Source organism: Thermochaetoides thermophila, assembly GCF_000221225.1.
Source record: "Thermochaetoides thermophila DSM 1495 unplaced genomic scaffold scf7180000011814, whole genome shotgun sequence".
Taxonomy (NCBI): Eukaryota; Fungi; Ascomycota; class Sordariomycetes; order Sordariales; family Chaetomiaceae; genus Thermochaetoides; species Thermochaetoides thermophila.
Window position 1 is genome coordinate 584,206 of NW_006383030.1, and position 15,531 is coordinate 599,736.

A 15,531-nucleotide genomic window follows, 5' to 3' on the forward strand; every position below is an offset into this window, starting at 1 on the left:
AGGAGGGGTCGATGCATGAGTCAATCAAAATTGACTGGCCGGTATGATCGGTCCAAGGCCGAAGCCCCCACCTTGGCCAATTGTGCTGTTGTGTGAACAGTGGAGGTTCCGTTGTGGCCCCGCTCTTAAGCAGGCGTAAGATGACCCTAACCCTGATTAATGATGTGTACGTCAGTTATCCGAAGTTCAACCGCTCAACGTTTTGACCACAATAGTGATTGCGGAGATTGCATGTGACCTTTTGAAGAGGCAAGAGTCCACTGGAAGTACTTGGCAGATGGCCGCCGACTCACCAAAGCACTTGAACCGGTGGCCCAGAATCCGGACGACACTTTAACCCAGGCTCTCCATTTTCACAACTGCTCGGATGGTGGCTTCGCAAGTCCTTGAACTGACTTCCCTAGCGTGCCCAAATCCTGCCTTCACCACTCCACTTGCAGCAACGTCTTTCTGTTAAACAAGCTCTCGTCATCAACTGTGATCTGTTGAGTGGTCAGAGTCGCCGTGTCCACAGTCTCCTCGTCATAGGACGCCAGCTGGCTTGCATGTTTCCCAATACCTTTTGACAACCTTGTCGAACTGCCCCTCACGAGAAACTGATTTCTATGCCTGCCTCCCCACCTCCGTGCCCCGGCATTTTTTGAGCTTCAATTATGATCCTTACCCAGAAGATTCGTGTTTCTCGAATAATACACTTGCCCACATTATAGAGGCTCAGCCGAACGCATTCGCACACTGTGTGGTCACAGCATCACCATGCGGCCACCGCGGGTTATCATCATCGTTCTCTTCCTCTCAGCATCTGTGTTTCTTATTGTCCGCTCGGTTCGCTCCATTCGCGGGTCGAACACATCAGGTGTGCCGCTGACTGCACACCAGCCATCTTTCAAAGCTCTCTTCTCATTCTCAATCCCGTTTTCGCTTTTCCCACCAAGTGCAGCAATCACCCTTACCGATGACAATAGTACCTTCTTTCCTGCTCGGCCCGCTGCCTTTGGTCCGCCGCTCCCAAGAAATGGCCTGAGCGGGCAGTTGTGGGTAGGAAGCGGCTTTTCCGATGATAGTTTGCAAGATGGAGAAGGAGAAGGGGAGTTAGGTTGCAGTGATATCCCTGGCTGGGAAGATGGACGGTCAAAGGTGCCTATCCAGGAGGCCACAATAGGAACAGTTAATCCGGACTCGAATCCCGATGATCACTTATCTAAGAACCCCGATCATCTCGAAGACAGATATATGCTAGCCGGCAAAGAATATTCACCAAATCAAAAGCCACACGAATCAGGAAAGATCAATGACGGAACTGATGAGTACCTCAATGACGAAGGTCGACGCCAAAGTAACTCGTTGTACAACGCACCAGTAACGACTCATGCCGATATTCAGTCCATTCAAGAGGCAGCCGAGATCACAGGAAAGATCGTCCTTCTTAGCCGAGGGGGTTGTGGTTTTCTTGAGAAAGTGAAGTGGGCACAGCGTCGTGGGGCTATCGCTCTCATCGTCGGTGATAACCGGAAAGGAGGACCTTTAATCCAGATGTCGGCAAGAGGAAATACAGACAATGTGACTATCCCATCGGTATTCACTTCCCGCATGACTGCCCGTCTCTTGTCATCCTTGACTCAACCTGGAAGCCCCATGAACGATAAGGGCATGCTCAACTCGATCAGCAATTCCGATGCTCACACGAAATCCAAAAAGGATAAGCCGATGAGAGCCAAGTTTATGACTGCTGATGGACTTCTGGCAGTCCCACTTGCGTTGAGCTCCAGTCAGGGGATGGCAAGACCTAAGATCCACCACAACGGATACAGTGGATGGATACCGAGTAGGGGTTTGAAGAGAGAAACACAAAGCGCCATGGCTGACAAAAGTCGCCCTCCTAGCAGCGGTCGCCTTGACTGGGTCCTGGTTGATGATTCAACTGGAGAGACAAGCGGCATTCACGAGAAGAGGCTCAGTAAAACTACAGACAGCGACAAAAATCAAATCGCCGTGTCGGAGTCTCATTCAACACTCGTTGACGGGTTGGATGATCGAAGGAAGGGTTTACATCGTGGCATTATTGAGGACTCCGGGGCCAGAAATTGGATGCTTAAGCAGCCCTCAAAAAGTCCACGCACTGATCTTGGATCCAGCGATATAGACGTTTCAGCACGGTTGCCGACCAACCCCAGCACACATCAAACCACGAAGCAAATATCTGGGTTTCCTGAACTCAATACGCTTGAATCCCGCAAGTTAGGGTCCACTGAATCACATTACAGGCTGGTCTCTGAAATTGACCGAGCCAGCTCTGAGAATAGTGGCATCCTCTCTATAAAAACCTAACGGTTGGACATGCATCGTTGGGCGACCACTCCATTAGATTCGACCGAGGACCTTGTTCGTGAAGGTGTTTGGGTAACCATCACACCAACAGGCAGCGCAAGTCCATTTTTTGATACCCTTTTGGTTTAGTGATTAGTCCGCTGATTACATTAACCATTGTGTACGCCCTTCTTATCATTCGTGTCAAAATAAGAATGAGGAGATGGAGAGCGCCAAAGTCGTTAGTTGATCGCCTGCCAGTTCGAACATATCATGCGGTTCCTTTATCACCTGGTCGATCTCCTCGCATTCCCTCTCAAGCAAACTTGTCGCCAACAACACCTTTACTTCAAGCTTCAGAGTGTTCATCTTGCACCACCGTTCCTGAACCAATCAACTTGTCAAGGGCAAGTGATCACCTACATGCATCAAACCAAGAGCCGCGAGGGAAACAGTCCGGAGGAAAGCGCAGTCAATGGAAGAAATATATGGGCCTGCAGGTTGAATGCGTCATTTGCCTTGAGGAGTACATAGATGGCATCAGCAAAGTGATGAGTCTGCCTTGCGGCCATGAATTTCATGCAGAGTGCATGTAAGTGCCACAACTATCCATCCGAACGTTAGTGAAAAATCTTGCTCACATCGTATAGAACACCATGGTTGACAACTCGGCGGCGTACATGCCCAATATGCAAAAGCGACGTTGTCAGATCGCTCGCACGAGGTCCCTCCTCAAGTCCGCACTATGAACCATTTCATGAAGACAGAGTTGATAGCAGTGGCGATGACTCCGATCAGTCGCCAAGTAGGCTCCCATTCCATGATCAGAGAGAGGATTTAGAACGAGGGCCCTCTTGGAGTGCAGAGCAGCACACGAGTTTGGATGACACGTGGTTTAGGACACTTTTAGGCCGTCTGAGAGGGCGCCACCTGTTTGCAGTGGGACGAGCAAACTCTCAGAGCCGCAACCGTTAGGTTTTGCATCCACAGCTGGCTATCCATGGGGCAATCATGTGTCAAATGATCACTATGCGAGGTGTAATTGTCATGTTTTTTGCTTGTCTGCCCAAGTGTGCTGCTCTCCAGTTTGGTAGACTTGGGTGTTATGCTATAGCATTTCGCATTTGTCATAGATACTCTGATGCTCTGTTCCACCTGTGTCTGGTTAGTAGTTCCCAGCGTTATGTCTCTCCCCTACTCTATCTATAAGCTCATCAACCTTTCTAGACGAGGTACTTTTTGTTCCAGAACACAACTGTGCCCAAAGCACCTCACCTAAGCACAGCAATGTTATTATTCTGAGGCATCATTGCTGTTTGGAAAACAATGACTTGCATGTCTATAGGATAGATATGACTGCCTGCCAACATATACCTCTATCTCAAAGGTTGTGTGTGGCAAAGAATTTGGTTCTCAGAAACCCCAATAAGCCAAGCGCAATCAAATGAGCCGAGCTATTCAAGGTCTCACCAACATTCAAATCAACCATTGTAAAAGCGTTGAGCACACTAAGTAGGTAAGTGGCTCAAGTCTGGCCTCGATTTCCTTTGCCTGATCCGGTGGCTGTGGTGGCCTGGTGTCTACTAAACTTTTGACTGTCCGTAGCTGGTGAAGTCGATCAGAGAGGACCATCTTTGGCTATTGTATTTGGATGATGTCTTGGCAACTTCCCAACTTATTTCGTGAACCACTATGGCGGAGAGAGCACCACGCTGTATATCCTACTTTGCACCATTTGTATAAAAGTTATTCTTCCAAATTTAGCATTTGATGACTTCATAAAAACATCAGATGGGTTTGGATGATGACTTGTATACCTATTTGACTTGCACAAAGGCAGCTCAAACCTAGTCTAATATTGTGTAATCCTTTGTCGGCACCTGAGTGGTTTAGTTTTGATGGGCATGGGACCCCCACAGTTCGCTGGATCCCCAACGTACTGTATGCTCAGGAAGGTACTCCGCTCGTACTTTCAGAACTATCTGTACTCCATGCATGCCAGGACAGTGCTTGACATCAAAGCATTGACATCCTTAAGTGGCACTGAGGTGTCAAACCTTTGCAAACCTTCAGAATTCACATCGTTTCCGACAATTGTTAGCCTTCCAACTTGATATTTCGGATCAGAAAGGTTGCAACTACCAAAAGAGGTTATACCTGAGCTTTTTGATGCTGAAGCGGATATCTCTCGGGATACCGAAGCACGTAGGCTTGTTCAAATGTTTGTGTCTCGTTCAAGGCTGGGCTCACTGACATCTATTGACATAGATACTTTTGCTCAAGCAAAACACGGCTTTCACTTGTGCAGAAGATAAAGAGATACTGCAAATACTAGTCCCTCCTTGGTCTGGCTCTCCATGCTGCGATACCTAGCTCCAGCAAAAGTCGGCTTATTGGCTCTTGTTGAGCTTTACGTTGAGGGTGCTGTGTCCAATGATGCCACAATTCCAGTAGTCGAGTTCCTGGCATCACACTTGCTTGATTTCTCCCTCATTAATCGGCCACAGTATCCTGAGCATCAGTGGCAGCATGCCAATGCTCTCATCAGGATTAATGTTTCAGTCCATCATTTTGAGAAACTCCTTTCCTCCTTTGCCGCGGCTGACCGACTTCCCGGTCGCCGCTTGTGGGACAGGTTCTTGGAAAAACTTTGGGGAATCGACTCTCTCCACGCTCTACATGAGTTTTTTGAACGATCTTCGGTCTTAGTGGCCAAAAGCAGGGCTGAGTTTCGCCGGCTGGCCGAAGACAAAGAGCAGCACCATACCGGCATTCTCCTTGCTCCCAATTCTCCTCTGGGGGCATTCGTGAGGAAAGCGTCCTTGGAGTTTTCCAAGCTCCAATTTGAACAATCACTCGAGCTGTGGAAAGCTTTTGTTGACTATCGCCAACCAACGGCCGCTTACTGGAAGTTTCGGAACTCCCGCTTCAGCCGACACAGTTTCGATTCTGTGTTGCTTGCTAGCGAACGCGAATGGGGCCCACAGACCTTAGAATTGGCTGCTGCTGCTTACGGGAGCATACAGCGAGGAGATCTTCGCGATGGTGCCTTGCTAGTCAGCACAGATGATATTGAAAACTTGATAGAGTATCAGATTGCACATGGACAGAGTGAGTGATGTTCTATCCCTCGGAAAGGGTTGATGCTAATTCATACAAGAGTCCGGGGACCGAGTTCCGCGCGAGATTAAAAAAAGATACCAGGATTTGATGACTAAAAGTCGGGTTATACCCAGCCTGTCACATTATCTCAAGTAAGAATATGAGAACTCGCTTTTGTGGGAGTGAGCTAACGTGTCCTAGTTTCTCTGACTCATGGCGATCAGGGGAGTTCCCTACTTCCTTCGAATACCTGCACCGTTACTTCGACTACACCATACAGAACCGAGACCGACTATTCTATCAATACGCTTTGCTAAGTCTAGCAATTGTTCAATCGGATTTTGGCTGCAACAGAGAGGCTGTTGCAACTATGCTGGAAGCTGTCTCGGCAGCTCGAGAAGACCGGGATACCGCGTGCCTGAATTTTGCCTTAAACTGGCTTTACCACTTCAGCAAAACCCACCCAGAGCTTTCCAAAGAGCTCGAAGACAGTAACATGCTTGGCACTGCAAAGGAGTCACTAGCATATCTCCGTACCAAGGCAAAGGAGACAGGCATGTGGGTATTGTGGAGTTCAGCTTTATTGAGCGAGGCAAAACTTTGTCTGTCAAACGGAGAAAGCATTTCGAATGCTTTAGAGAACATGGCGCGAAGTTCCCATGTTATCATTGAGCGAAACATGAAGCCCATGATGGGTGCACAAATATCTCTCACTACGACTCTCTGGGACAGGCTTGGCTTGGCTTCTATGTCGGCCATGATGTGCGAGGTCTTCCTTCGTTGCCATGCCACCAGTTCTCTCTTTGATGATCAGTTAAGAATTACATGCCGCTTAAGCGGGCTACTCTCCAGCAAGGGCATGTATGAAGAAGCCTTCGAGAGGCTGGAGAGTCTTGGGAGCAACTCGCTCCGTTCGGCAAAGATAAGACAATATTGGCGTCTTTACCACGGCGTCCTCAACCTGCGTCGAGTTCTTCACCAAAACCGTCTCGACGCCGCCAGTGCTCTGGTCTCTCAGCTTCTACAAGTCAGTCCAGAAGAGACAGATCCTGCCATTATCTCCATCATCCATATGATGCATATCGAGACGTTGACCCGTTGTTGCGATTTTGACCAGGCACTTGGTAAGGTTGAGCGACTACTTTCCGAGTTTCGACAGAGCAATAAAGATATATCCCTTCGGCTTCGGTTGCTTCTGGCCAAGGCGCATCTGTTTGATTGTATTGGACGACCCGAGAAAGGCTTCACGATTGCTATACGTGCTGCGAGCATAGCATGGAGGGCCCGTCTGACTTCATTGCTTTGGCAAGCGATTGGCGCCATTGCAAACATTCTCAACGCCCTTGGCGAGTTTATGGCGTCAGAGAAGCTGCTCATCGCCATTCTCCCTCGCTGTCTGGAGACTGAAACAACGTTTATAGCGGGCACCCTATACAATATTTTGGCAGATGCAAGGTTGGGCAGAACAAGAGAGATCAACCTTTCAAGGACTGCAGTTGACCATGCCATGAAGTATCTGATGGTTCATGATGCTCTGGATTCAGCCTACAAATGTTTTTCAGTCGTGGAAGACGTGGTGAAACAGGATGAAATCCTAGCAAAGAAAGCAACCGTCTCCAGATTGAGTTTAATTACACACTGACCTGACCTGCACAACCGCTTATCCGGACAATGAAGGGCTTGGATGTCAGCGGGGTAAGGTGCGATTAGCAACGGCAAGCAGTTGGAGTTTATAGGGATGAGAGAACGAACATAACGATGGTAACTTCGACTTACTTGCAGCCTTGACAATGCCGATGCTGTGAGGACGTTCAATATGCAGCTGGACAATGGAACCTATTGTATCGCCCTACCATCCACTTCGATAGCATGCTGATAGTACGATTACAGTTTAATCAAAAATGACCAACTGCCCTATGAATCGAGAGGCACGGACATGGCAATAAAGTCCCACAAAGCCGACCCATAAAAAACTTGTTCGGTAATGCTGCCCGAGTCTTTCTATTCTGTTATTTAAACATATACACTGGTTTTCTTGATCCGCATCCCCCTGTTAGTTGCGTTGCATGGGACGATCACCTTACGTCGCCTTATCCTTATTGTGGTAGTTGACCTTCTCGTTCCAACTATACGTTGCGTTAGCTAATCAACAGACCATGTTCCTTAATGCCAGGGACAAGAGCTAGAATCCCGAAAAACATATAAGAATCGGGAAGAGGGGGGAGGGGGTCGATCAGGGTTGGCCACATACAACAGAGTCTTTGAATGAGTTAGCAAGAGTTGTAAGCATATGGGTAAAGATTCAAGGGCACTTACCTTGTCGCCATCACCCCAAGGGAAGTTCCGGGTGCGGATGTTCTGATATGGGTATTCAACGCGCTCCTCAAGAGGAGGAAGATGCGACCAATGCTCCCAGTGCTCGTTCCAAAGGTTGTAGGCGTTAATACCCGCCAGAATCATGGCAGGAGGGACGGCACTGTTACGACGCAGTCGGTCAGCGGCATTCTGTACTGCAGACCTAGGAACTCTCCTTGGGCTATTGGTTGTGGACAGTGAAATTAATGATGCCACGAAAACAACGCATCCAGTTGGACCAAACGGAGGATGGAGAATGTCCGAGAGCCAAAGCAACGTACTAGAGTGAAATTTTGCGCCACAATTCTGCCCTCCTATTAGCATCTTTGTTTCAAGAATCGACTGACTCAGGAAGCTTCAAGATACTCACCAGCGGTGGCCTTGGCGTGCTCCTTGACATGGCGGCGCTCCCGAACGAAGCTGTTCTCTGTCTCGGTGCTGGCCAGGCGACGCTGGGCCTGGGCCCGCAGCTGCGCAGAGAAGCGCGGCGCAGCGCGAAGTAGCTGGCGCTGCGGGAACATTTTGATGTTGGTGCTTTGAGACTACTTCGGGATGTTGGGGCGTGTCAATGGAGGACGAAGCAGGAGTCCAAGGTGAGAAACCGGGAGGGCTGATATGAAGCAATGACCCGCTTTTTGTCTGGAGCTCCAAGACCTCTGGGGTGAGGTCAGATTCCGATCAGCTCATTTTCGGTTAGACCTCGGGTTTGTGTCACTTACGTGCCTTTCTCCTACCCACTTATAGATTACGGATAATCGAATATTGCATGCGGAGTCCGACATCCCTCAAACTGCTCCCCTCACTGCCCCGCAGAGAACCCCCCTTTGCATTAAGTCACGTGATCCCGCGCACCGGCATACGCGCATCCGGCGACCTACCAGCTCTATCGCACAGGAGCCTGAGACAAGTCCATCCTCAACAGGATTGAATCACCACTTTACGGCGCTGCGCTTAAATGCTAGGTTTTCCTTCACCTGAAACTTTGTATTTTACCTACCTATCGGTTGTTAGCTCTGTTAGCGGCCCGCCATTTGCCCGTGATTGCGGGTGTCTCAGTCTTCCCAACTATTATACCAACCTGACGGCTGTCGTGCTTTCCCTGTCTGCCCTCCCGTTCCCCAATTGTTTGCATTTCATTGCCTTACACAATACCCAACCAGACTGAGAATCTCACAAGGTTAATTGTGTATCTGTGATATCCGGACGTTTTGGCCGACCTTTCAACGAGGCCAGGCATTCAGCCTCAAAGTGTTTCCAGATGCCTCTCCGAATTACAACGTGGAATGGTAAGACGTGATCCTCCATCTACGCGTCCTCTAACTTTGAGTTTATCTGACACCTCCGTACAAGTCAACGGAATAAGGAATCCCTTCAAGTATCAGCCATGGAGAGAAAAGCGTACCTTTGAGGTGAGAGCCCAGCGCATGTGTAACCTATGGGTCCTAATAGGTTTTAGGCCATGTTTGATACGTTAGAAGCAGACATTGTTGTTTTACAAGAGACAAAAATTCAGCGCAAGGACTTGAGGGACGACATGGTTCTGGTTCCAGGCTGGGATGTATTTTTTACCTTTCCTAGACACAAGAAAGGTTCGTGTCTGGAACCGGTATCACTACATCGCGCAACATAGCTAATAACCTCCTCAGGTTACTCCGGTGTGGCAATTTATACACGGTCTTCCAAATGTTGTCCTATCCGCGCGGAAGAAGGCATCACCGGGGTTCTCTGTCCTCCAAATTCTTCCACTAAGTTCAGAGATTTGCCTGCAGATCAACAAATCGGTGGCTACCCAAGAGCCGATCAACTGCTCGGCTCAATCGATGAACTGTCTCTCGATTCCGAAGGACGCTGCGTGATTCTGGAGTTTCCTGCGTTTGTCCTTATTGGCGTTTACAGCCCTGCGAGCAGAGACGAAACCAGAACTGAGTTTCGTCAGGCTTATATCAATGCCATTGATGCCAGAACACGCAACTTGGTTGCAGCAGGAAAGCAGGTTGTCATTTGCGGGGATCTCAACATTATCCGTTCAGATCTTGATACTGCTGGTCTGCCAGAGCGGCTGCGAAGGGAGGGCATTACCCTTGACGAATTTATGTCGGTTCCGTCACGCCGTGTTCTCAACCAACTGGTGTTCGGAGGTCATGTCATTGGGGAAAGAGATCGCGGACGAGAAGAGCCGGTTTTGTGGGACCTGTGCAGAGAGCACCATCCATCTCGTACAGGGATGTATACATGTTGGGAAACCAAAAAAAATGCCCGTCCCGGCAACTTTGGGAGTCGGATCGATTATATCTTGTGCAGCTCTGGGTTAAAGAGCTGGTTTATCGATGCCAATATTCAAGAAAGCCTTCTCGGATCCGACCATTGTCCTGTTTATGCGACCATTGGCGACCTGGTCTGTTTCAACAATTCCTCACTCCACATTGAGGATATCATGAACCCTGCAGGTGTCTTCGAGAATGGCCAACGCCTTCGAGAGTGGTCATCCAAAGACCTCCTCCCTATGTCGGCGAAACTTATTCCTGAATTTCGTTGTCGACAAAATATCAAGGACATGTTCTCGAGAAAAGCTTCCCTGGCGGCGGCGAGTCCTATATCAAAGAAAGGACATACCACCGATTATACCAGCTCTAGAATAAGTCATAACAATTCAGCAAGTATTCCCAAACCCAAATTCTATTTGCTCTGACTAACTCACATCTAGCTGGATCAGACCGACAAGACGCCCCCAAACAATGCTGCATTTGGAGATGCGTCAGTTCCGATGAAACGATCAGGCACGCTATCTGAACGACCCAATCCAACACATAAGAAAACGAAAACATCCACAGCGAAAAGTATTTCAAGGACAAGTTTGAACTCATCGCAACGTAGTCTACTCGGATTTCTTGTCCCAAAAATTGCCGATGCAAACGCCAACTTAAATCCTCCAGCTCCAAATGTTGGCACTCAACACTTACCTTCAGACATTCTTGACAAGAGCACTTGTGACTTGGAAGCCGAAGAAGCTCCCGTGGAACCAACGGATTCTCATCTTTCACTAGGGGAAAGTCCTGACCGCTTCTCGGAGAGGTTCGTTGATCCTGTTCAGGCTAAGGAACTATGGTCGAAGATACTCGGCAAAAGCACGGTACCCAAATGTGAGCATGGTGAAGATTGTCAAATGTTGATCACAAAAAAGCCAGGACTCAACTATGGTATGTCCTTTCTCCAAATACCCGCCCAGTATGTGCTTACACATACTACCATTGTTATCAGAAAGGCACTTATCTTCAACAACCTTATCCTATTTGATACTAATTTCCAATTAGGCCGAGCGTTCTTTATCTGTGCTCGTCCGTTGGGACCATTTGGGGTCAAAGAACATGGCACAGAATATCGATGTCGTACCTTTATATGGAGTAGTTGTCGAAGCAGCCAGAGAAAGTATGACTAGTGACATTCCTTTATCCGCTGTTGTTTGGGCAGCAGAACACCATCATCATATCATTCATCCCGAAATCCAATTTCATCAAGAGCAAATGAACTAAAGCACTCAGTATGAACACTGCCTATCTTCAATTTTGTTCTCTTCTAACAATCTGCCATAGAAGTAATAATACTCTTAATGACCTGATTCGCAATCTATGCTCCATTGCCATCAGCAACTGGGAGCGACCTCTCGCATAAGTTGTACCCACGTTTCGTCAAAGATTAGCTAGCTGGCATGTCATATCAAACCTCGGAAAGTACTGCAACTGTCAACGTTTTATCAACTCTCTTGTTCTCAGCGAGAATTCAAGCTAAGGTACTTCCTCGCACCATTTAGCTCACAGATCTTTTGTTCACTATCGAGGAATGAGAAAATGATGTGAAAATAATTTCACCGGCGCAAATCACCTTCGCGTTCTTTAGTCAAGTCATCAGCGCATCTAGCCCATGTTTTCTGCTCAAGAGTGAAGAAGCTTCATTCAATTTCAAGTACCTAATGCAAGCTCTTCAGGATACTAAACAGATGTCTCAAAATTGAGCAACCCGAAGGGTAGCATGCTTAGGCCAGCATGGGTTCAGGTACCGTATCTCTAACTCTATCTACAATGCAACAAGGCCCTTGGGGCTGATATATCTGAATGCCAAAAAGGGAAGACCGTTGCAGGTATCCCACCAGTTGTCAGTAATTTCTGTCAGTGTTGATAGCTTTCTTCAGCCCTGTGTGAATAGGAACGTATTTCGAGACTGACTCCAAGTGATGTCCCAACCATTCAGCTCTGATGCTCGAAGATGATTGTGCCCTTTGACGTATTGATCACAGACTAGATATAATCAGCTTGGCAGCCATTGTAACCGGATTGTGAATCGAATGGCGACTTGCTAAGAAGTGCTGCATATGATGGCGCCGAGCGGCCTCGAAACGGTAGGCAGGATATCTCAGCTTATGCAGCCGTTCTTCTTCATCAGCGAGTGCCTTGAAATGTGCCTTGATTTCAGGTTTCTCCTCATGCCACATACGTGACACAACCTGAGCTGTGGTCATCTATATTAGATATTCGACTCCAGTATGGCAACATCAGTCAGGGAACTTACAGATTGCGGAAGCAGTCATGTCGGGATGCTTCGCATGCATCCGGGCAGACATCCACTGACGGTAAATGATGAACTGGTTACGAGGGCGGCGAATGTGAATCTTCGCGATCTTGCCAATCCGGCTTGACTTCTTCATATCGGCAGTAATCGTGGTGAGAGGAGAGGGAGCGTCTGAAAAGATAACTTTTAGATCACAAAATTTTATATCGATTTCACTACTACTTACCATCAGAGGAGGAAATGACCATGAAGCCATTTTCATCCAAGGTGAGTGCGTGCTGAACACCGGTAACCAGGTACCGATCGGAACCATTGCACCGAACGATGGCAGCTTTTTTGCCCTCATTCATGGTCCTTCTCAACATTAGCAATCGCATGCTGATAAAAATATATAGGAGAAGCTTGTGGAAACACACATGTACTGCTTTTTGGCAGCCTGAAGCAACTTCGTGGTCTCTGAAACATCCGCAGTGGCATTGCAATGGACAATCATTTCGTTGCCAGTGAAAGTGAAAGAGATTCGAGTACTGTTATCTGCAACCTTGATGTGGGATTCAATCGGAGAAGTTGCCATCATATTGTCGATGAGGAGGATGTGAATGGAACGAAGTGAGTGTGGGTGAAAATGGAGATTTGAGTTAAAATCTGCGACGAAACGGTGCGACTTAAATGCTCAGCCTCAGAGTAAGGAAAATAAAGACAACTTTGCAAGATTGAGTCTAACGTATGAAGGAGGAAAAATGGGAACTGTTGCGAGGGGTGGAGTGGAGTGTTTCTTTCTGGTGTGCAATTCATTATTATTATTATGTTAATTCTGCAAAAGTTGTGGGTTTTCTGGAAAGGAAGGTGCGAGGGATGATCAAGCGGCGCGATTACAAAAAAAGAGCTGGATGTTTCGAAAGTCGATAAATAATACATCTGGCGAATGTTTACTGTGAGGGGCTGCAGACCTGAAAAATCATAACCCAATTATCGCCCTATAATAATATCAACGGCATGGAGAGGAAACATTAACACTTTTCTCACTCGAGCCATAATAGAAGCATCTGTAGCAACCTCACATCAATTCTTGCTCAATAACAATACCCCAAACTCGGACTTTGAAGGCACCTAGTAAGAGTTAGTCCCGATCACTCCGGTATACGTCGGTACTTTTCCTCAACTATTCGAACCGAATCCTACCACTTTATCTGTAGATCGTGAATTGATCCTTTGCCAGATACCTTGAGCTGATCTCTCTTCAGGTCACTTATTTTTTTGGATCGGGATTCAATCATCCAAGTGGCAAAGGCTCACTCTTAATATCTTCTACTCCTTGACAGTGAGTCGACAGAAGATGGCCAAGTCAATGCAGTATTTGTTCGAAAAGGCCGAATTGGAATGCCATGGTTTGGGCCAGGTTAGCTTCCTGTTGCCACAACAGCTTGTTTGCTTCAATGCTAACACATATATCAATATAGATTGTGCTTCGTATACAAGCGCGCTATATACGATCTGCCATAGCACCGGAAATTGAGGCCTTCGAGAATTCGTTCGACGAAATCATTCAGACAGCGGAGCTTTTCCTGACCGCCACGGAGAAGATATCTGAGTCTTCAGATATCGTCTTAATTGATCATGAAACGGTGATTAAGACTTTCTGTCAATTTTTGGTTTCGTCGAACTATATCCTGGATTTTCTGAGATTTCAGCAACGCAAGACCGGTATTCCAGCGGGAGGTGATGTCTCCCTACATAAGCAAGTTAAGGCGGCCCAGGCAGTGGTTCAAACACTGTTAACTGCACTTGTTGTTCATATAAAGGCGGACTCATATCCAGGAAAGGAGATGGGAATGGTCTATGATGAAGATACCAAGTACCTTTGGGGTGCAATTCTCCACAAGAACAAGGACGCCGATCCTAGTGAAGTACCAACTCTGTCTACAGATGAGGCTGACATCAACGAAATCAAGAAATACTGGCATATTGAGCACTTCTACCACCCAATAAGACACGTGCCAGGAACCACTTGGCACAAGTTTTTCGGAGGAATTAGGCTGCCACGCCTCACTGCAGGAAACCCATCTTTGTTCCTGAAGAAAGGAGCAAAATCTTTTTTTGTGGTCAACTTCCCAGAGACCGTCACCTGGCTTGCCCAGGAACTTGGTTCAGAGTACGAGATGTATCGTGCCCTTTTCGATCGGGTAAGTTTCAATATCTGAAAGAAAGTTCTGATATTCTCACTTCGCTAACTGGGTTAGGCTACGGGAGAGGCTGGTCAATACAGTCCTGCTAGGTTCAAGAATGTGAGTATAGCTGATCATGTGTCCTGGACCTCTCCCTTTATGCGACCAATCTAACTGGCTATAAAGCTGCGTGTTAACAAAATTCAACAACGGTTCTCTTCCCTCTTTAGAGGCTGGAAAACGATTGGGGACGAGAGGATCGTCCTCTTCGAAGAGTTGGATGGAGTAAGCTACGATACTAATACTCAATAAAAGAATCATCTAACTGCTGACATATGAGGGAAAACAGCTTACCTGGCCGGAACACGAAGGCCTCGGGTTTTCGAAATTCGAGTTTATGAGTGTTGAAATGAACGACCCAGATCTTACTGGCGTCGCATTGACGACACATGAGATGCCTGAGATCCCTAATCTTCTGCACGCCTACCCGTACATTTATTATTTCAAGCCTGCGTGTCAGAAGACTAATCAATAACCGTAATGAAGGTCAGGGAACGGACAAATGGATTAGTATAGCAATAGTGGATAGCCCTGGCCTGAAGTTAGCTTTCATCAACATTGGTGCCCATGGGTTTAAGTAAGAGAGGGGTGGTTTGTTCTTCAAACTTGGAAATAAGGTGATTCAAGCTATCCAGAGTTGATGGCTAGCAACGCAGCCCAGAACTAATTTCTGTCCGGAACGACTAATCGCAGAGCCATCTACTTGAGATAGTGAGATATTTACACCACAACGTTGTGGCAAAGATTGGCTTCGTTTTTTGTTAGGTTTGACCATCTAGTAAGGTTGCTGCTTTCAGTTGTAAACTCACAACCAATTTCAGCCGATCAAAGACCTGTGATGGCTTATAACCCCGGATTCCACTCCTACCTTTTCTTCTTTTCCTCCTTCCCGCTCCCCGAAATCACAGTTGCTCAAGCACACTTAGCAATTCAGGAATAGTGGCCCAGCCTTAAGTTGCGTGATATTGTTTACCTTTTC

The 15,531-nt window shown here is 47.4% G+C and overlaps 3 protein-coding genes across 3 annotated transcripts; 1 reads left to right on the top strand and 2 right to left on the bottom strand.

Moving 5' to 3' along the window:
- Positions 1-7,489: 7,489 nt before the first annotated feature.
- CTHT_0011870 (cytochrome c oxidase-like protein) lies at positions 7,490-8,285 on the bottom strand (the record flags this gene model as incomplete). The annotated part of the gene is made up of 5 exons (XM_006691642.1): positions 7,490-7,535; positions 7,661-7,668; positions 7,726-7,885; positions 8,046-8,070; positions 8,135-8,285. The coding sequence occupies 5 exons, from the start codon at positions 8,283-8,285 to the stop codon at positions 7,490-7,492; spliced, it is 390 nt and encodes a 129-aa protein (XP_006691705.1).
- A 3,764-nt stretch (positions 8,286-12,049) lies between these two features.
- CTHT_0011880 (uncharacterized protein) lies at positions 12,050-12,904 on the bottom strand (the record flags this gene model as incomplete). Its single annotated transcript, XM_006691643.1, has 4 exons — positions 12,050-12,267; positions 12,328-12,498; positions 12,554-12,681; positions 12,744-12,904. The coding sequence occupies 4 exons, from the start codon at positions 12,902-12,904 to the stop codon at positions 12,050-12,052; spliced, it is 678 nt and encodes a 225-aa protein (XP_006691706.1).
- A 759-nt stretch (positions 12,905-13,663) lies between these two features.
- Positions 13,664-15,027, top strand: CTHT_0011890 (uncharacterized protein; the record flags this gene model as incomplete). The annotated part of the gene is made up of 6 exons (XM_006691644.1): positions 13,664-13,726; positions 13,788-13,931; positions 14,130-14,510; positions 14,568-14,612; positions 14,679-14,777; positions 14,842-15,027. The coding sequence occupies 6 exons, from the start codon at positions 13,664-13,666 to the stop codon at positions 15,025-15,027; spliced, it is 918 nt and encodes a 305-aa protein (XP_006691707.1).
- Between the last annotated feature and the right edge of the window lie 504 nt (positions 15,028-15,531).